General features: G+C 40.5%; 1 protein-coding gene across 1 annotated transcript; it reads left to right on the forward strand.

The window, feature by feature from the left end:
• Positions 1-16,358: 16,358 nt before the first annotated feature.
• On the forward strand, positions 16,359-18,261 carry LOC116267862 (uncharacterized). Its single transcript, XM_031649801.1, has 3 exons — positions 16,359-17,024; positions 17,143-17,440; positions 17,537-18,261. Exons 1-3 carry the CDS (start codon positions 16,359-16,361, stop codon positions 18,259-18,261), a joined length of 1,689 nt encoding a protein of 562 aa, XP_031505661.1.
• The last annotated feature ends 4,119 nt before the right edge of the window (positions 18,262-22,380 follow it).

Below are 22,380 nucleotides of genomic sequence, written 5' to 3' on the forward strand. Positions count from 1 at the left end.
TATATATATATATATATATATATATATATGTATGTATATATATATAGAGAGAGAGAGAGGGAGAGAAAGGGAGAGAAATAGGGTACCTGAACGAATGCCCACCCTTAGGTAATACAAAACTCTACAATATACATTTTTTTTTTTTGCATCTGCCAACCATTCACCTCGAAAACGCCCTACACATTTTTTAATTGCTGTTCACTGATCACCCACTTTGTTTTCTTTGACGTGGAAGAAAAGATGTAAATCTAAATGACTCCGCTACTTCAACATTCTCTGAGAGAGAGAGAGAGAGAGATTTGACAGGGGGAGAGAGTCAAAGTCTTTCGAAAAATAAACCTATACCTGAAAGTATGACTATAAACCTGCATTCACATCGAAGCCACCCTGCATTTTTTAGTGGTTCTTCATGCATTTTTTAATGGTTATCACTGATGACATCTGTCCAACCATTTTATATATTTTCTATCGGCATATATCTGTAATTTAATTTTGATTGTTTAGCTTTCTCGGCAATGCACATGCATTTAATTAGTCAGGTTTTAGAAATAATTGCTGAAAACCACTAGTTTCGATCAGATGGTTTTGTATGTCTATTGGTTGATCATTTTTTTTGTCCCATGGCATATTCCATCCGTCGACTTTTCTCCCACGTACCAAGTAAAAAAACTTTTACATATAATCTTTTGTGTTTGGATCGTTCTCCAAGAGTGTCCTCTTAATTTCCTCCCTCAGAGGATTAATATTTCATATTCACAAGAATGCACATTTAAGTTGTTTGGGTGGCAAAACTCATTTTTTGAGGTCAAAAATGATTCTTCCTTATAAGACACTGTTTTGTAAGAGTTTGGATGATAAGAAGTGCAAGTTTTATGAAAAATTATTTTTGGAAGAAAATATTTTAACCAAATTAATTAAAAACGAAAAACTGTTTTGATTCTATATCCAAACATACAAATCTGCTTTGCAAAACTAATTAAAAAATAATTTTTAAAAAACTATTTTTCGCAAAACCTTTTTTTTGTAGTGGGCCATTAAAACACTAGCACATCTGGACTGAACGTACTGAAATATTTCTGCAATCTTTCACAAAATTATAAAAAGTGGCTCGATTTTTGGCAAAATAGTTAATCACCAGTCAACTATTAAAAATGAAGAAACGTGCACTCAACTTTTGTGATGAAATTTCAATGAGTTGCTTCTGCATCGAAGTCACTAAAATTATAAGGAATAATTTACACAGTTGACCTTTTAATGAAAATTATCCATTGTAGTTGACCTTTTAATGAAAATTATCCATTTTATTTTTCTCTTCCTTTGTAGATAATTTAGATTGAGATGAGTAATTTTGTAAATTATCCCTTCATTTTAATGGCTACCGCTGCTCCAGCTTCTTAAACCCATCAATAAATAAGTCACCGATTTTCCATTGGGCCCATTCAGTGCCACGACAAATTCAATATTTGGTAGACAATGCCCTTGCAGTCCAGGATTTACCTTTTCCTCTTTAGGAATTAGGACTTCTCAAACACTTGAGCAGAAATGTCATACCCACGCCCACGCCCGCACTCTACCTTGTCAATTATAGTCTGTAGATCCTTTGCGGCTTTGAAGGGTCAACTCAGCCGCACGGCACCGCCTCACTTTGGTGGGTGGGGAGGTCAGTGCAATAGACAACCTCAAATCCGATGCAAACAATCAGTCGAAGGAACGGAGCTTAGAGCCGGCGGGCGCACTTACTCTAATGGTGTACCTTTTGGGAACAACGGCTTAAGCCATTAAGTGTAGTCGTTTTCCAGATGTTGCAGATGATAGTTGTTCTTATTTGACCCGAAGCCAATCGATCTAGCCACAAGCCAGTAGGAGAGAGCTCTAGCAGGCCTTGGAGGATCGAACCCACATATGTGGCAAAATACGGGGATGACTTGTGGCTAGGGGTGAAAGAATGTAGTTGGTTTTCCGCAAAATCTATTCCAAATGGGGTCTCGCTGAATCACAAAATACTGGATCCACAAGTAGATTAATATTATATGTTTAAAAGAGAGGTCCACTTGGGGCTGCACAACAAGTTGAGCCAGCTCAAACTCGATTCGATCAAACTCACTCATTGAAGCTCAACTGGAACTCGACTTATTTATAAACGAGTTGAGCTCGAGTTCAAATGTATGCTCGAAATGTTAAACGAGTCGAATTCAAGTTGTAAAAACTCAACTTCGCTCGACTCTGCAATGAATATTGAATTGTAATGAGAAAAAAAAAATTGAACGAGTAAAAATTAAACGAGTTAGACAAGTTAAATGAAACATGACATGTTTAACATAAACAGTTAAGTGAGTCGAGTTTGAGCCCAATGTTGTATCATCGAGTCGAGCTCGAGCTTGCTTTGGAGCTCGAGTCGAGTTCGAGCTCGAGTTTTTTGAGCGAAGTCGAGCTTGGGATGACCCAACTAGAGCTTGACTTGACTCATGCATGTGCAGCCCTGGGTCCACTACATATTACAAATAACAAAACCCTATTCTTAGGTTTTGAGATGAAACCAAGCCCTGCTCTGCCAAAGCCAACAAAAAAGGAGAAAACTGGAAAATCAACGGAATTTGGGAAATAGTTGCCTAATACACTGCGTCCAACTCATTAATCATATGTGCGTTGATATCAACTAATTTGAAAGTGATTTTTTTTTTGTATTGTAGACAAAGTTAATCAAGATCAGAATATGCCTAAGGACAGATTGTGAACCAAACAGAAAAATATACACCATGTTCGAAAGACCAGAAAACCGGCTGTGCTATATATATATATTCGTTTCAACATGCATGATGGTCGATCGAGCAGAAAATTTCAACAACGTGTTACGATCTTCCCCAATTTTTTGAAAAATTATGATAACTAATATTAAGAAAAATAACTTAGCAAATAGCAGAACTCAAATGTTCTTGCTGTTTTTCGTTTAACTCATTAATATTTCATTTGTGTTTTTCTAAACAAAATCAATGATCGATCTCTCTCTCTCTCTTTCTCTCTTACCCCACGACCCCCCTACAAAAAAAAATACGAGCATCGTGCTCTTCTTCCTTTCACATATTTATACCCTTTATGTAGATAATCAATTTTTTTACATGCGTAAAAGAATATTTTCTGTTACAACAAAATCATGCATTCAACCTTCTACAGAATTTCTCATGCATGGCAAGGAATACCACAATTCAATTTTACAGCTTTACAGTAGGTGTAAAAAAACAAAGTTAATATAACACAGCTTTAAGAATTCGTTTTCATTTTCCATAACAGATCCCAAGAGGTCGGAGACCCTACTGTTCTTTCATTTGCTAAGTCATACTTTCTCCACTAAATCTTTTGAGAAGACAACAATGATGTTGATGATGGTGGAGTTGGCAACAACAAGCTCATGAGGAGGCCAGCGACACACTTTACCCCTTCTTCATATGCTCACCATCCCTGTTTCCGTAACCGAGAAGCGCTCTCTCTCTCTCATCTCTCTCTCTCTCTTCCCCCACGACCCCCCTAAAAAAAAAAAAAATCAATATTATCTGTTTGTTAATTGGTGCACTGTTTGGGATGTCCACTGTACATGAGGATCCACCTTACCAGTAAATGTTGCCGTTGTCCCAAAGATATGCACAATGAGCTGGAATCAACAGATTAATTTGCACCATTTTGGGGATTTTGTTCAGCCTTGTTAGCGACCGACACCCACCACTTTTATTAACGACTTTTCAAAATATTTTTATAAAAAACTTAACAACCTCAATATTAATTAGTTTTGAATAATTTACTGTGGAAGTTTAATATCCACCTAGGTGTTAATTTCCAATCCTGCTACAAATTAAATAAACTAAGCATGACAAATTGTTTTGTTTAGACAACAAGGAAGAGATGCTTCTATATTCATTTGGGAAGAAATAAAAAGAATTAAGGGATGTACCGTTGTAGATGCATATTAATTATTAGTATATAGCTTATATTCTTCCTTTAAGCACCAAATTAGTTATATAACTTCAGGAATTTCTAGACTTAAATATTGCTCTTTTATTATTATGGCACCATATTAGAGTAAAACTAGGTAAGTGATTTACAGGTTCTTACGTAACAGATTATGTGCTTTTCACAAGGATAAACAATAGGATATATAGCAAAATATTAACAAAAAAATTTACAAGTATTTGTCTCAATAGAAATAAACTCAGCAATATTTGCAATTATTTGCTGCATTAAGAATAAAATTCACATGAAATGGAGGCGCTTTGGGCGTTACTCTCTTTCACTGAAAAACGTGGGGAAACAACCTGCTCCCGAAATGATAAAGGTAGGAGGCGTACCCCCAGCAAGCTGTTGCTGCAACCAGATCCAAATGGGGGCATTAATTGGGACTTGTTATATATGCACTGTTTTAATATATTTTAAGATAGTATTTAATTAACTTTTTTATATGTTGCATTTTGAGAAAAATATGACTTTTAATTTATAATGCTGTTCAAAATTTCACAATTCATTCAATCTGAACTGGTTGCAAATCACAATTGTAGAATCATTTTTTTTTATGGAACATAATACCCGGCATAATGTCTAGGAAGGAGAACCTAAATAAATTCATGTATTATTGCACCGCAAACTACTCCATCCATCAGATTCTGGTAGATCATTGACCAACTTTGGCATAACAAGGCCATCTCAGGAATGCTCCAGCCACATTGTCAGCCCTTTTATTTGCAATCACCTGAAAAGGGAAGATGGGGATGAGAACTTGGGAAAGTTTCCCAAATAATGCATACTATTGACTTATTCCAGCTTATGTTAAGTAATTTGAAAGTCTTGTCTCACTACTACATGAAGCTGAGAGATTCAATATATGGTTTCAAGAACAAATATGCACACAAAAATATTTAATAGTGAAAAGTACAACATCCATGAATATGAGAGAGAGTTTTGTCTGCCGCTTTGCGTATGTAACGAGCATACGCTGGATGTGGACCATACTACAAATATGCACATTTTCTTTCACACCCAAAAATTGCATATGCATATTCATGAGATAACAAATATGTATGAAATAACAAATAAGTAGGAGATTATGTTTATGAGAAAACAAAACATTTATGAGATATGAGTTAATGGATGGACCGATGGATATATGAGGTAACACTAAATATAAGTATGAGTTGATCTTTATGAGATAATAAAACACATGTAAGATAATGAGATAATAGATGGATGTATCAGATAAGACTAAACATAAATATGAGATAATGCTTTTGTGAAAATAAATTATTTATAAGATAATGAGATAATAGACGGATGTTTGAGATAATGTTAAACTTAAGTATGAGATAATATTTATGAGATAAAAAAAATATTTATGAGATAATGAGATAACGTTATGAGGAGGACAAAAAAACAAAAAAGCTATTTTTTACTACTTAAAGGGGTACGTTAACCATAATGATATATATATATATATACACTGATAAATTTTATCTTTACCGAATCCTAAAATTTTCTTTTTGTGGTCTTCCTTTTTCTCCCTACAAAGAGTTTCTTTTATTTTAATAATCATGGGCATGTTTTGTCATTATTAAAAATGGCTTAAAAATTTCATACCCAGGTAACCAGTTTCGCATAAATGTTAGTATGCATGCATGCAATAGTTATCATGTGTATGAAATTATTGCAAATATGTTTTAGTTCTGCTTATTAACTAATTGTGGGTATTATGTATTCTGGTATTATGTTTGTCCAAATTTAGTTGGTCATTTAGAAAATCTAGTAGGGTCATAGGAGGGAGAAGCTCTCCTAGTGTTTTTATTAGAGCTCCTTTCATAGGGTCTTTCGTTTCTCTCTTTCCCCTGTCTATGCTTCTAGGAGACAATGCAACAATTGTGAGGAAGTAAGCCCCCCACCCTGGATGATGATCCCAGAGATGCCATTGGAGACCATGAGGTGGTCCTTGATCCGGGGAACCAACAAGGAGGAGTCCAATGTCTCCAAGCAGGAGGCTTCAAGGGTAGGTGATTGTGAAGGGGTTGTCTCACATACTCAAGTGGAGAGCAGCTGCAATCAATGCGGCAATCCACTCTCAAATGGGAGTGGTAGGTCAACTGCTTGTGGGAGGTCAACTGCTTGCGAGTAGATGGGTCCTTATAATGGACCTCTATATTGGGGAGTCCCTTGAAATCCCCTAGTGAGTAGAGACTTCTTGTTTGGTGTCCATCCTATGGAACAAACGGGTGTAGCCAGGGTGCTGGGTGGGGAGTGAATGGAAGTCGATCCCTTCACAAAGGTTGAACTGTAGATAGGATATGCTCGAATTTGTGTGGAGATACTACTTTCCTTAACGTTCCATCCAATGGTGGAGTTGAAGTGTGGCAATTATGATGATGTCCGATCACAAAGAGTTGAATGAAAAGCACAAATAAAATTTTGCTCAAGAAGCAAGACAATGTCTCACTTAATGCAGGACTATAATGTAAAACTCCTAGTGCTTCCAACATCACGGAGTTTCAGCTCAATGCATTGTTCAATAGCATTTACAAGATCATTTCAAAAGTCATGGCAGCTAGAATGGAAGAGATCCTCATTAGAACTGTTAATCATTATCAAGGAGCATTTCTGCCTAATAAACATATTCATGAATAGGTTTGGATGCAACTAGGTGGTTAATATCTTAGCTAACCATAACTGCCAATCAATGCTTCTGAACCATGATATGTCAAAGGTGTATGACAAAGTTAAATGAAACTTCATTAGGAAAGCCCTACACCACCTTGGTTTTTGTGATAATTGGGTTTCTAAGATAATGACATGTGAAGAAACAAATTCGTATGCTCTCATTATTAACGGAAGAAATGAAGTTTTTTTTTAAATTTTTTTTTATTTCTTATTTTTTTTTATAGTCAGAAGGGGCTTTATCAGGGAGATCCCCTCTCCTTCTATCTTTTTCACAGTTGTGGTTCAATTTTTTTTCTTTTGCGTAGGTTCGAATGTTCGGCTCTCAATATGAAAATCAAATTTTCTAAATTCAGAGGGGTTTAGGCAAATATTCTAGGTATCTTTTATGTAGGTGCAATGATTTTTTCTAGGGCGATAAAATAGAGTGGGAGAAGTTTAAAATATCCTTAGAGAATTGGAAAGTGAAGCTGGAATGCTCGTGAATAACCAAAAATCTACATTCATTCTTTTTTATGTTACTGAACGTAGAATTTAGTTTACTTCCAAAACCCTCAGTTGAGAGTTGACTCTCTCCAAAACTTACCATGGCCTCTCTCTATTCTTGAAGAAAATGAACCCTAAAAGCTTGTGTCTGCCTTGTTGGGAAAGTGGAGAAAAGTAGGATGGAAAAAAAAATCCTTTGATACTCTGATATACAATATTTAATTGTTATGTTTTGAATCAAATCATCAGCTACTAGATGATAGCTTTCTAACTGGCCAAGTCTATTACGGTAATGGTTGAAAGATTGTGCTGTCATTTTCTATAGGCTGACATTGAGAACAAAAAAAAGCCCCTCATCAGCTAAAAGACCTATGTTACCCTCTAGAGGAAGCCAGTGTTCCGGTTTGAAATTCACATTTCCGATACAAAGCACACATGATCGTTTTGCTCTTCTAGGCAAGAACAACAAGCTTGTTGTGGGCATTGTTTGTGCGAAACAAATATTTAAAGACTGATAGTATGTTGACGTGTCATGTAAAGTCCCAGTGTTCCTGATTATGCAAAAGCATCTTGTGGGGTTGGAATGACATTAATCATCTGATTCAGTGGATGGTGGATAATAGCAAGACCACCCATTTATCGTCAAAGAGTTGTGATTGGGCATAGTAGAATACCTTATTTATAATAAAAACTTTAGTTGGGATTGGGCATAGTAGAATACCTTATTTATAATAAAAACTTTCTCTTTTACAACTTGATCCTAGAGGCCTCCCTTTATGAGATGAACAGTATTCACAAACAAGAGACTAGTCAAAATTGAACTCACATTGGATTTCATATGCCATTCAGCATACTAGTTTCCTTTATGACAAGGACATCTTGATCATGGGAGACAAAGAAGTAGCAACGGTCCACCACCCAGGCACCTATGAAGTGAATTGTCTTCACAAGGTATTAGACAAAAGTGAACTTATAATGTGAAAGAATGTTGCCATTTCTAGAGCTAAATGGTGCACCTTTTTTGGCTATGGAGGCATATATAATGACTTATGATGGAACACAAAGAGTTGGCTATGCCTTAGCCAGCCAATGTGTGATCTATGATAGACAAATTGAAACAGAAGATCATGTCTTTATCCACTATTGATGTGCAAAGAAATGGTGAAGGTACTTGGTCATAAGTTTGATGTAAACATCCCAAAATGAAGAAGTGTCCAAGAGGCAACCCATTGATGGTGGAAGAGATCTCTATAGTAAAATGGTCTTAGCTTGTCTAGCGTCTTAGTCTACCCATGACCTTTGGGGATATTGAAGAAGTTAAGAAACAACATCTTTTGTGACACTGATGCTAATATCAATTGGGAGATCACTGGCAAATTATGGGTGCACATCATGAATGTCATTGGCAGATCCTCATGGTTTTAGCATATGGAGGAGGTGTGTTGTTGGATGACTTTATCCATAAGCCTATACCCTTGGCCTTATTAGAGGTATAGGCATTTATTATGCAATCAGCAATTCTTGTCCTCATGCGACCATGAAAAGACATGGGAAAATGGGATATGGTTTGTCCTTGTTGAATGCACATAGCATGAGATTTTCCTTTCTTCGAAGCAACACCTCCTTAGACACGTTGCATTTGGATGCTGTAAGGAACATAATCTAATGGAAAATCCCTTGGGTACCAAACCAGGGTAAGTAGGGAGCCCTTTTGCGCTGTTTGAGATAACCAATTTTGTCTCTTTTATGTGTGTCCCTTTCTATTACTATCTCTTTATTTTTTTATCAATCAAAGGGTTACATTGGAATTGGCCCTTAAGTGAAGAAGTTGGAAAGTGTTTCTAACAATTGGCATGCTCAAAAATAGAAGATAGACTCAGTTGCAAAACAATAAAATGACTTAGATAATGAGCACTGACCCCTACTCAACCTCATTAACCTAGGACAAAAGGATAACCTTGACCAATTGAGTAGCTCGGACCATGTCATGGCTAGGCCAAATAATCCATTCATTGTTGGCTATACACATGCTACCAAATACATATAAAAACTTCACATACAAATGCATGCTTGGGAACTTTCTTTAACAGGCAACAAAAGTCAAGGAGGAATCAAAAAATATTTCCTCATGAACTCAATTTTAAATGGAAAAGTCTATTACAAAGCCACATTTGAAATTTCAAATAAATAGACAAAATGGAATAGATTTTCAAACCTAAGAACCTTGGTTTTGAACAGAAAATATTTTTGTTTCCAATTTTGTATAAAATGGGGCCGGAAACCCCCTTATGTAATTATTTTAAGAAAATTGAGGCTGCTTAAAAAGTTTTAAAAAGCTACAACTGTTATTTAAAAAGTTCAACAAATTAGTGGGGTCTTTCATGGTTGCAGCCCTATTTAAAACATTTGTAAAAAGTATGGAGGGGTTCTAAAATATTTCATAAAGGTGTAACAACCCTTATTGGCACAATTTTCCTAATTTTTCCTCATCTTTTCCCTCCTAATTTTTCTAAGGGTTAAATGGTGAACTAAGAAAGTGGGGTCATGCTCTGACCATCTATTGTTTGCGAGTCCTACTATGACTCTAACCACTAGCGAGGTCACGAACAGCACTCTGCTGGTCTAACCTATGGCTTTTTCTCACTCGATTTGTCCTCATTCTAAGGCTTTCACCATTCACAAGTTGAACCTTAGCCGAACAAAGACTCTCTCCCTCTTAAGTAAGGCAAAGGAAGGGAGGCTACACAACTGCAACGCCCTGCTTGATTCTCTTTTTCTTTCCCTTTTAATATCTATTATAGGTTTAAAGAGCCTTGCTACGAAGTCACAATATAGGAGGTAAATGAGAGAGACGTAACCAAATATTAAATTTAAAGGTTTCAGCCTAAGTATGGCTTAAGTCTACAATACATCCTCACTAACTATTCTTCCAACTTGTGATAAAAGAGTGAGTGGTACAACTCTTATTTTGTGTGAGTCGAAGTTTACAAAATGTACAGTTAGCCCATTTAGCTTTCGACAATTTTTTTTTCTTTCCTTATAAGATATGTGATCCAAAATTTTCCTTTTAGATTTGATATGATTTCTACTTTTAAAAGGGCTTTCCTTGGGTTAAGTTTGCCACATGGGTTAAGTTTGCCACATGGATTTCACTCTTCTCTTTATTTTATCTTTTATTTTTTTTTGCTTTCCATGGGTTAAGTTTGCCACATGGGTTAAGCTTGCCACCATCAATGACTCCCTTTTCCTAATTGTCTGTAATTTTTCTTTCATCTGTTCTCCATCGTCTGGCCCTCTCTCCCACATGTATTGGTGCCCCGGGTTGGTTTGTACCATTAGTGAGTTGAGGATGGACAATTTGGCGTTGGGTAGGAGGTTGGATTGGTTCTTTTTGTGGGACATGAGTATGGGCTCTAGGTGGTTGCTCTACCCCTTGCCTCCTTAGGCTTGCCCTCCTAGCATCTACCAAAAATGCCTCACTCACCGCTCCTATGGGGTCATTCCTATGATAATAGGAAGAGGTATGGGAACGAGGTGGGTTTCTTCTTTATTCAAGGGTGTTCAACCGGCCATCTATGTTGGCAATGGTTTGGTTTACACCGGCAAGTTGGTTAAGGATGAGATCTAGTTTGGAATTGGTGCCCGAGGGCTCCCCCCTTTCAAATATACGGGTCTCTTCCATCACGACTTGTTCACCTTCTACCACCACGGTTTCGGGTTCGATGGTCTTAGCCTTTCGTGGGGCCATCACGACTCAACTTCAAGCAAAACGAAATCAACAAAGGCTGCTAAGTGCCGAACTGAAAACTGAAGCAATCTGAAATAAACTCTGCTGTAGTTGCTAGAAAACAAGTGCCCAAACTACCCAAAAACTGCTAGAAACCGAATCCCAAAACTGGCCTCAAATCTGCCCTGTCTGCTCCTTGCGCTGGCCGAATCTACCAAGCTGCACCTCGGGCGTCTCCAAAGGCTTCCATGTAACAAAATCAGCAACAAAGTGTCCTCCAACCGCTGTGATACCAACTGGTAGGGTCCGACCCGAATGCAGATAAGAGATCTCCAAAGAGCCGTCGAGACCCTCTCCAAGATCTATGAGGAGGTTGCCGATATAGGGTTTAAAAGTTTAAATACAAGAGTGGTTCCCGTCGGACAGTCACCCCGGCACAAATGTAGGTCAAGTTATTACAAGTATGGCTTCCCCAATCCTGGCTTGAGCCTACTACAAGAGTCTAGAATAGGTGTGAGGCTTAATACAAAGCGTAGCAATACATCAAGCGCTCATCTCACTCAACATCCACCAAACCATTCAAACCACCCTGTCATGCAATCCCTACGTGAAACAAACCACACCCTTATCCCTAGGTGGTTCACAACCTGGAAATGGTGTCCTTGGCAAGGTACCTTGGAGGGATTCCATCCGGTTGTCAATGCCGTAGGCGGTTTGAAAAGCAATACACCCTTTTCCCCGGATCTATAGGGTGATCCGATTTTACCTCCCAAGGCCACGCTTAGGGACTCCTCGAGCTTCACCAAAGGGGATAACCGGCAACAATAAGGCTGATCCCTTTGATATTTTCAGCTACGTCCACCTTCGCCGAGTAGAACTCCTCCTTGGGCAGAATTAGAACAAGAGGAAATCAAGTTCTACTCGTTAGAATAAGGAGAGAAGAGTAGGTGGATCTAGTCACCCGATAGGAATCGGACCCCTTGTTGATTTGTGTAGTGAAGGGGGATGCAATCGCCAATGTCGCTTGGCGGACGCGGTTCCTTCTCTCCTTGGGCTGCAATCTCCCATGGGTAGAGGTTGAGCCACATGTTCTACTTGTTGGAATAAAGTTTTGAGAAGCAAAACCAGCAAGTATCAAGTATAGAAGTGAAAAGAGAAATCAACTTCTAGAAGAGGAAAGCCTTCACCCGTAAGACCAATTTAACCCCGGTCTTTTTTATTGAGAGGGGGAAGCGATCGCCGGTGCGCCGGCGAAACGTTGAGGCAATCCTCAAGTTACGCTCCTTCTCCTTCTTTCCCGACCTCTACTATCTCCCACGAACTCGTGAGCACGACTCCCAAATGAACCACACGAACAAGGCAATCATGATCTAAATGATAAAAGAAAAGGGAGTAGAGATCGTGGATGCACTTCACCGGATAATCGGATAACCCCTATGAAGTGACGTGGATAGGGGGATGCAAGTGTTGGAAGCGCCAACACATGCGTATCTTCCTTCTTCTCCAGTGGATATGGACGTTCTGGCGAGGTATGTTAGTCAGAATCCGGCTGGTCCCTCCTTGTCCTTCTCGGCTCCTAGATTGGCTCACGAGGTTCTCAAATGAGTCACCTTCTCCCTTATTCTCCAGAAAGTTGGGGCTTTCCCCCAAATCGATCACAGAGATGAATAACAATACTCTGATTTCCGCTGAGCCTCCCACAATGAAATAAATGTCGTTTTGCCAGCGACAGCTCTGATCAACGGAGCCTTTAGAAAACAACAAATGCTGTTAAGCAGTGGACGACATGGAATACTCCCTTTCAATAGTAACCTGGCTCTGATTCCATAAAGATTAGGGAGAGGAATGAGAAAGCACATAATATAATGGTTCGGGATGTATGTCTACATCCACCAGAAGCAAGGGAGAGCTCGTATTATATATTTTCTCTATATTGTTGTTTCACTCTACAATCACTATTAACATGAGTGAAAACAACAGTTGCAGAGCAAGAAAACATGGAAAGAAAAATTAATGGCAATCCGTGGTGGGCAACTTTTAATATAGGTAACACTATCCAACTAATCATGGAAATACCATGAATAGCGTTACCATAACGAGCCTCCTTCAGAACCGTTTCAACAGAAGCACACAGGAAATTCCTCTCTCTGGCTTTGATACCATGTAAAAGTAAAGAGAGAGAGAGGGAGAGAGAGAGAGAGAAAACAAACATGCACAAGATAGTGTGGTTCGGTTAAGCTCGACTTACGTCCATGGTAAGCATCTCTCTTTCCTTATTTCTTCACTCAAATACAAGAAATTTCAACACACACAATGGAAGGGATACAAGAGTCAAATAGTATGTCAGCCATGTCTATCTACATCCAAATTTTTAGGATCTTGATTGATACTCAATTTAAATTCATTCCTTTTATAATTGATTCTAACATCTTTGGACATTGCTGGCATGATCTCTTTCCCTTTATCGTGATCAACATTAGATTTTCTTTTCTTCAATGAGCATTCGATATCGCTCGATAGGGAGTGTTCACAGTGGCTGTGCACGATTGGAAACTCCTGCTCTAACAATGACAGCCACAATTATATTTTCTTTAATAGACATTGCAGCATTAAACGGTTTTGTCATTTGGCATTCCCTGTTTCTGTCAGTTTGGCATGAAAACAGCAGGATAACCATGAAGTTTGTGGCACTTATCCCTAGTATGACTAGGGCCTTGGCAATAAGTGCATTGCCGGCATCTTTGAAATCATCCCTTGGCGAGCTTTTTTGTTTTTTTGTCCTGCTCATAACGTTATCTCATTATCTCATAAATATTTTTTTTTATTTCATAAACATTATCTCATACTTAGGTTTCACATTATCTCAAACATCCGCCCATTAACTCATTTTCTCAAAAGCATTATCTCATATTTATGTTTAGTCTTATCTGATACATCCATCTATTATCTCATTATCTTTCAAGTGTTTTATTATCTCATAAAGATCAACACATACTTATGTTTAGTGTCACCTCATATATCCATCGGGTCCGTCCATTAACTCATATCTCATAGATGTTTTGTTTTCTCATAAACATTATCTCTTACTTATTTGTTATTTCATACCTATTTGTTATCTCACGCATATGCATATGCAATGTTTGGACATGAAATGAAATTTGCATATTTGTAGTATGGTCCACATCCAGTGTACACTCATTGCATACACAAAGCGGCAGACAAAGCTCTCTCTCATACTCTTGAATGTTGTACTTTTCACTATTAAATGTTTTTGTGTGCATATTTGTTCTTGAAATCAAATATTGAATCTCTCAGTTTCATGTAGTTGTGAGACAAGACTTTCAAATCACTTAACAGAAGCTGGAATAAGTCAATAGTATGCATTGTTTGGGAAACTTTCCCAAGTTCTCATCCCGAACTTCCCTTTTCAGGTGATTGCAAATAAAAGGGCTGGCAATGTGGCTGGAGCATTTCAGAGATGGCCTTGTTATGCCAAAACCGGTCAATGATCTACCAGAATTTTAAGGACTAGAATTAGGAGAATTTTATGCCTTCTATTCTAAGATTTGACTCAGTTGGCTTGTTCAGTGTATCTTATAAATAATAGTGGTTTGTTGTCAATATAGTTTGTAATGATGCTTAATAGTATACAAATTATGGATGTTCAAAAAATTATTTCCCTTTGCTATGTCTTCAATAAAAAATTTGCCTTCAACAAAAAAAATTGGTCTCAAAAGTTTAGGTTCACACCATCTTTAATTTTTTTTTCCTAACAATATTGTACATTAATTTATGTAATAATGTCTTTTAAATAAATATTACTTGAAACACTTGACACATGGTTCCACATGACTTTTTGCTTGCTTGATGTAAATTTTTTTATTTTTTCATGTTACGTGCCATCCTTCTCATTGCAACTTTCGAAGTAGGATTGTGAAAAAATAAAAAATAAAACCATGTTCCATCCATAGCATTTGAAGATATGAAATGATCTTTAAATGCAGCAATCAAATCTAGACATACATACGCCTTGCATTACTGCAACAAGAACGTGATGTTCACATTGAACATGCATCCAAGAATGCAACGTTTTGCAAAAAAATGGCTTTGACAAAATCAATAAAATTGAAGGATGAAATATGAGATGTTTTAAATGACAGTAGTGCATTATAAAACGACTGAGTTACCTGTAAAATGTGGATCTGTACGTGGGTAGGAAAGAAGGAAATCAATAAAGCTTACAAAGTGGGTCTTAAAATTTTGAACTCTCAGTGTGTTGGTTACTTATTTTGATGTATACCGTATACATATCATTTACTTGGACCATCTGATGTATGGAGTAGTTTGCGGTGAAATAATGCATGAATTAATTTAAGTTCTCCTTCCTAGACATTATGCGGGGTATTATGTTCCATCAAAAAAATTGACTCTACAATTGTGATTTGCAACCAGTTCAGATGCAGATGATTTATCTCCAATTTGGTTGAATGAATTGTGAAATTTTGAACAGTATTATAAATTAAAAATCATATTTTCTCAAAATGCAACATATTAAAACAGTGCACATATAACAAGTTCCAATTAGTGACTCCATTTGGATCTGGTAGCAGCAACAGCTTGTTGGGGGTACGCCTTCTACCTTTATCATTTAGGGAGCAGGTTGTTTCCCCATGTTTTACAGTGAAAGAGAGTAATGCCCAAAGCGCCTCCATTTCATGTGAATTTTATTCTTAACGCAGCTATCTACGGGGCACCAATACATGTGGGAGAGAGGGCCAGACGAGGGGGTGAGAGACCTACACCAGAGGAGATAAGGAGAGCCTTCCTAGAGCAAAGGCAAAACCAAGAAGGGCAGCACCACGACGAGCCTTACCAAAATTTGGGTCCACACCATGACGGACCAAGGAGGCATCATGAGAACCGGTCCATGCAATCAATGACTTTGGGTGGATTTGAAGAAGAGCTAGATAGGGAGATTGAGATGATGCATGGCCAAGGAAGAGGCCAGCACCATGCTGGTTTTAACCATGGAAGGAGAGGCCGAAACTATGAGGAGCCAAGACTTCCTATGCCAAAAATGGACTTTCCTAAATTCAATGGAAAGAGGCCAAAAGAATGAGTCTACAAAGCCGAACAATACTTCATTTGCCAAGAAATTGTAGAGCAACACAAGATTCGTTTGGCAAAGATGTATCTAGAAGAGGAGGCCATACAATGGTATTGCTTTTGGGAAGAGGACTATCTGAATGCTACTTGGGACCTCTTCAAGGAGGAACTCTTACTTCGATTTGGAGAAACATAATATGTTAACCATGAGATTGAATTGCGAAATCTCAAACAAACTTCCACAGTTCAAGATTACCAAAGCAAGTTTAAGAGATTGTCGAGTATGGTTAAAAATCGACCCGAATAATCCAAGATTGCCCACTTCATAGGGGGTCTTGATGAGGATATCCAAATTGAGATGCTTAGGGATCCTCCTACCGAGTTGGGAAAGTGTTTTGCATTGGCCAAGACCATTGAAGAGCAACTTAGAAGAAGAGAGGCACGGAAGAAGGCTTACAAACCGGGGTTGGCATCCAAACCCAAGCCTAACTTTGGGAAATCAGCTCCACCCAATAAAAGGTTTGAGAATCGGCCAGCCTTTCGCAATAACATTCCCATTAAATACATTTCCGATCAAGAAAGAAAGGAAAGGATTAAGAAAGAACTTTGCTTCAACTGTGAAGAAAAGTGGCATGCGGGTCATAAGTGCAAGCATTTTCAGTTATATGAGGTCACAGATAGTGATCAGGAACTTGAGGGAAGTGAAGAGTTAGATACCGAGGGCAGTATGGTAGCCAAGGTAGAAGAGGATACTGAGGAGAAAGAGGAGGGCTTGTGCCACGCCCTTACCAATAATGGGTCTAATGCGATGAAGGTTGTGGGTAAGATCAACAACCAAAAAGTAATTGTTCTTCTTGATACCGGGGCCACCCACAACTTCCTCAATTCGAAGTTGGCACACCTCGTGGAGGGCAAGACTACTCCCCAAGCTTCTTTCAATGTCATGGTTGGAAATGGAGAGAAGCTATCTTGCAATGAGATTTGCAAAAACGTGAGCTTGGAAATGCACAAGGTTCCTTTCAAGGTAGATCTGTACCTTCTCCCCATTGAGGGTGTGGATGTAGTACTTGGGATTCAATGGATGAAAACCTTGAAAAGAATCTTGTTGGACTTGGATGGACATGACTATGACGTTTCCTAAGGAGGGTGGAGGGGAAGTAACCCTCAAAGCAATCAATCCTAGCGTGGACCCTAAGCCGGCCTTGAAGGCCCTCATTGCAAATCAGCCAGCATATTGGCTAGTGTCCATGGTAAAAGATGTTGTACCTTCCACCACCCGTGTTGAAAAGATTCCTCGAAACATTCAGTGTATGATTGATCGATTCCCTTCAGTTTTCGAAGAGCCTAAGAGCTTGCCTCCCACACGTTCATATGATCATAGGATCACCCTCACCAAGGGAGCAGAGGCAGTGAATGTACGACCATACCGGTATGCTTACGGTTAGAAAGCAGAGATAGAGAGGCTCATGAAGGAGATGCTCGAAAGTGGGGTCATCTGACCTAGTAGTAGTCTGTTTTCATCACCTGTTTTGTTAGTTAAGAAGAAGGATGGCACATGGAGGTTCTATGTAGACTACCGGGCCCTCAATGAGGTGGTCACGGTAAAGGATAAGCATCCTATACCAGTCATAGATGAGTTACTTGATGAGTTAGTTGGTGCTTCTTACTTTTCGAAAATAGACTTAAGAGCAGGCTACCACCAGATTCGTATGCAGAGGGAGGACATTCATAAGACAGCTTTTCGCACACATGATGGTCATTACGAATTTCTCGTAATGCCCTTTGGATTAACTAATGCACCTGCCACATTTCAGAGGTGCATGAATGACCTCTTTAGAAGCTATCTACGAGACTATGTACTAGTATTTTTTGATGATATACTTGTATACAGTCTGACATTAGAGATGCATACGAAGCACTTAGACACCATCCTTACCATCTTGAGGGACAACCAGCTATATGCTAAGATGTCTAAGTGTACCTTTGGCCAGACCTCAGTGGGGTACTTGGGACACATTGTCTCCGAGCATGGAGTTAGAGCTGAGCCAGAGAAGTTGGTAGTGATCGAGCAATGGCCCTTACCCAAAAACCCAAAGGAGTTGCATGGATTTTTGGGACTTACCGGTTTTTCACGTGACCCGGTTGAAACTGCACCATGGACCACTTCCCGGGAACATGGAGCATATACCGGACCAGCTACCTACTATGTATCGGATCTTGAGGCACCGATACGCTTTGAGGGATGGAAGACAACGACATGAGGTCTTGGTTGAATGGGAAGGTCCAGATGGTGGGACTTCTTGGGAGGAATTGGATTAGATTTGTCTCTGTTTCCCGGCAACACGATCTTGGGGACAAGCTTGATCTGATGAGGGTGGGGTTGATACGTGCCTTCCTAGAACTCGAACATCCCACGTGGGCACCTCATCCGAAGGTGCCCTTTCTTATTGTGAGGCTAACTTTTGTTCTTTTGAGTTTTGCGAGAAATAGGTGGAAGCGACTCCGGAAGAGGGTCAAATGCATAGGGAGGTTAACTTCTCTAGTTCCTCCTTGGCATTTTTGGTAGATGACGGACTTACCCATTGTGAGGTTAATCCCTCAACAAGAGCATGGAGCGGGTTAGTGCAAAGCGAGGGGCGCGTTGCAATTCATTGTGAGGCTAAGGGAGCAAGACTCGTAGAAGACCTAGGTGGTCTCGACCTAGGAGGCCTAGACCCGCTTGGTCTAGGTAGTGAAGAACTAGGCGCACCTAGCCTAGTCGAGGAAGACCCGGACTCACCTAGTCCGGAAAGAGAAGACCTAGGCACGATCAGCCTAGATAAAGGTGGGCTCGGCTTGGTGAGGAGCACGCGTGGACCGGGTGCGGATCAAGAGCTGTGGGCTCAAGCCCACTTCAAGGATCTAGTTGGCAAAGCTCAGCGGACCTGGGCGAGGTGAGGCCTTTGGCCCAATTCAGATTTGAACACTTAGGATGATTTGATTTGCTTTTTGTACCGTTTTATTGTTTGATTCGGTTTGTTTAGCGTCTCGTCCCGAGACATTTCTTTGAACCGGTTTGGCACTTGTATTTAAGCCAAAACCGAGACACTTAATTCATTCTTGCTTAATCAAATTGAAGTTTTCTCTCTCCGCGTGAGGAGTTCCTTGGACCTTAGGTCGTGGCTTCCATGGAAGCACTACACTGCAACACTCACCAAGCCGTGAGGTTATTGAGAGGTTTCGAGAGATTAATGGCTGCCGGTAGCCATTAACGCGAAGCTTGTCATCGTCCTGAACCAAGAAGATCTTGGATATGCATTCGTGCCTTCACCTTGAACACGAAGGTGTTGAGAGGCGTCTGCCATAGAGGGAGGTGGAGAAGGGATGTGTCGTGGATCTGCCCGTCGGTTAGCCACCATCAATATCCGGCGAGGTTTTCATCGTGGGCCAAGTATTATCATTCTTCCAATACTTGGGCCCTGACCTTAAGATCAACGAGGAACCATTCTTTGCATTCAAGAATCTTGTCTAACGGAGGTTGGTGACCACGGCATCGAAGGGGAAGGAAGATTTGATCGCTCGGTTCAACAAGGAGAAGGAAGAAGCATCTGGTGGATTCTTTCCGCCGCCTAAATTCAGAGCTCTCCCAGGATAACCACGATCGGATTGGGTATTTTCACGTCCGGAAGGTATGAGTTGATATTACTTAAGTTCTGGAGTGAGGTGAGAAAGGAAGAAAGAAGAAGGTTCGCGGAAGGAAAGGGAGAAATCACGGAAGGAAAGCAGGAGAAAACGTGGAGGAGGCATCCTTCGGATTTCTGAAGAAGAAGACAGGCGACCTCTCTGATCCGAGGGCTGTTCCAGACGATTTACTGGGAGTTTTGAGGCGCTCTATAGCGTGTTGGAAAGCTCTCATTCTCAGATACAACATACTGAAATTTTAGCCTGATCGAACCTGGGCGCACCTGTCAATTCCGCCGTGGAAGTTCGCTGTTTTCGCCACCGCTGCTCAGGCGCAGTCCGCCGCAGAACCGACACTTGCAGAGGATAATTCCAGCGATTCCAGTGGAGTTTTCAGGCAATCCATATACCGTTGGATTTGTAATTAAATTATCTATGACATATCCAAAAATCACGGTATTCGGAGTTCATTTGACCGGTGAATCATCGTCTGTAAGTTCTGTGCATCTATAAAACTGTTTACCGGATTTCATGGAGTAGATCGGAGTTCCGGTCATATTTCCGGCCAGATCCGGTGACTCCAGGCCAGATCCGGTGACTCCAGGCCAGATCCGGCCTTTGGGTACTCAGTTCCAACTCTACCCTTGCTATATCTCGATTTCACTTGAATTATTTATTGTTAGCATGGGTACATTCGTCCGGAAAGAAAAGGGAGACCCTAGTGCATAAGGGTGCTGGGAAGGAAAGCTTTGGCGCCGTCTCCTCTTTCCAAATCCTCTAGCGACAGAATTGGAGGACGAAAAAAGCCGCTGATTTCGTGGGAGATACGTGGCAGCTCGAGGGATTGGTGCTATCCACCTTGGGCAACAAATCCGCTACGGGAAAGGAATGCGGATAAGAGATCTCCAAAGAGCCGTCGAGACCCTCTCCAAGATCTAGGAGGAGGTTGCCGATATAGGGTTTAAAAGTTTAAATACAAGAGTGGTTTCTGCCGGATAGTCACCCCGGCTCAAATGTAGGTCAAGTTATTACAAGTATGGCTTACAAGTATTACAAATCTGTCGGTAGAGATTAGGAAGGAGGGGCGCACCAAGAACGTTCCTTTTAGGGACGGAGGGACACTTGGCACCCGCTCCTAAAGCCTCGACAGATTTGGAAGGGGATCTTATCGCCATTTGGGTATGTTGAATCTGGTCGTCTTTCAAGTAAGGCAGGTGCTTGGTGGCGCCACGACGTGAGGACACGTGGCTGATAGCAGCTCGCACCATCCTCGCAAGATCCTCCGTCCCTAATTTTCCTCCAACAAAGAAGGAAAGGTTGAACCACTGGCTAGATTCATTGAATCCGGTCTACATTTGGGAAAAAGATACATTGCACCTAGACCACTCCGAAAAAGGCAAGAGATCCTTGCGATTCTTGAAGATCCTCCTCCCTCAATCAAGGAAGATCCGATCTCCCCTCTTGGCTAGCAATCTGCACCTACCTTGGATGCATCCTATCCCTAGCTCGCGTAAGGGAGAAGGTGACTCATTTGAGAACCTCGTGAGCCAATCTAGGAGCCGAGAAGGACAAGGAGGGACCGGCCGGATTCCGACTAACATACCTCGCCGGAGCGTCCATATCCACTGGAGAAGAAGGAAGACACGCGTGTGTTGGTGCTTCCAACAATTGCATCCCCCTATCCACGTCACTTCCTACGGGTTATCCGATTATCTAGTGAAGTGCATCCACAATCTCTACTCCCTTTTCTTTTATCATTTAGATCGTGATTGCCTTGTTCGTGTGGTTCATTTGGGAGTCGTGCTCGCGAGTTCGTGGGAGATAGTAGAGGTCGGGAAAGAAGGAGAAGGAGCGTAACTTCAGGATTGCCTCAACGTTCGCCGGCGCACCGGCGATTGCTTCCCCCTCTCAATACAAAAGACCGGAGTTAAATTGGTCTTACGGGTGAAGGTTTTCCTCTTCTAGAAGTTGATTTCCCTTTTCACTTCTATACTTGATACTTGCTGGTTTTGCTTCTCAAAACTTTATTCCAGCAAATAGAACGTGTGGCTCAACCTCTACCCATGGGAGATTACAGCCTAAGGAGAGAAGGAACCGCGTCCGCTAAGCGACGTTGGCAATTGCATCCCCCTTCACTACACAAATCAACAAGGGGATCGATTCCTGTCGGGTGACTAGATCCACCTACTCTTCTCTCCTTATTCTAACGAGTAGAACTTGATTTCCTCTTGTTCTAATTCTGCCCAAGGAGGTGTTCTACTCGGCGAAGGTGGACGTAGCTGAAAATATCAAAGGGAGCAGCCTTGTTGTTGCTGGTTATCCCCTTTGGTGAAGCTCGAGGAGTCCCTAAGCGTGGCCTTGGGAGGTAAAATCGGATCACCCTATAGATCCGGGGAAAAGGGTGTATTTGCTTTTCAAACCGCCTACGGCATTGACAACCGGATGGAATCCCTCCAAGGTACCTTGCCAAGGACACGATTTCCAGGTTGTGAACCACCTAGGGATAAGGGTGTGGTTTGTTTCGCGTAGGGATTGCATGACAGGGTGGTTTGAATGGTTTGGTGGATGTTGAGTGAGATGAGCGCTTGATGTATCGCTACGCTTTGTATTAAGTCTCACACCTATTCTAGACTCTTGTAGTAGGCTCAAGCCAGGATTGGGGAAGCCATACTTGTAATAACTTGACCTACATTTGAGCCGGGGTGACTGTCCGGTGGGAA

Source organism: Nymphaea colorata, unplaced genomic scaffold (assembly GCF_008831285.2).
Source record: "Nymphaea colorata isolate Beijing-Zhang1983 unplaced genomic scaffold, ASM883128v2 scaffold0001, whole genome shotgun sequence".
NCBI classification, from domain to species: domain Eukaryota; kingdom Viridiplantae; phylum Streptophyta; class Magnoliopsida; order Nymphaeales; family Nymphaeaceae; genus Nymphaea; species Nymphaea colorata.

Excerpts from the sequence above, each read along its gene's own strand:
- LOC116267862 (XM_031649801.1), top strand. The coding sequence starts at position 16,359 with ATGCTTAGGGATCCTCCTACCGAGTTGGGAAAGTGTTTTGCATTGGCC. Across the intron at positions 17,025-17,142 it reads TGCACAAGGTTCCTTTCAAG|GAGGGTGGAGGGGAAGTAAC; the intron begins GTAGATCTGTAC and ends ACGTTTCCTAAG. Across the intron at positions 17,441-17,536 it reads ACCATACCGGTATGCTTACG|TTAAGAAGAAGGATGGCACA; the intron begins GTTAGAAAGCAG and ends CTGTTTTGTTAG.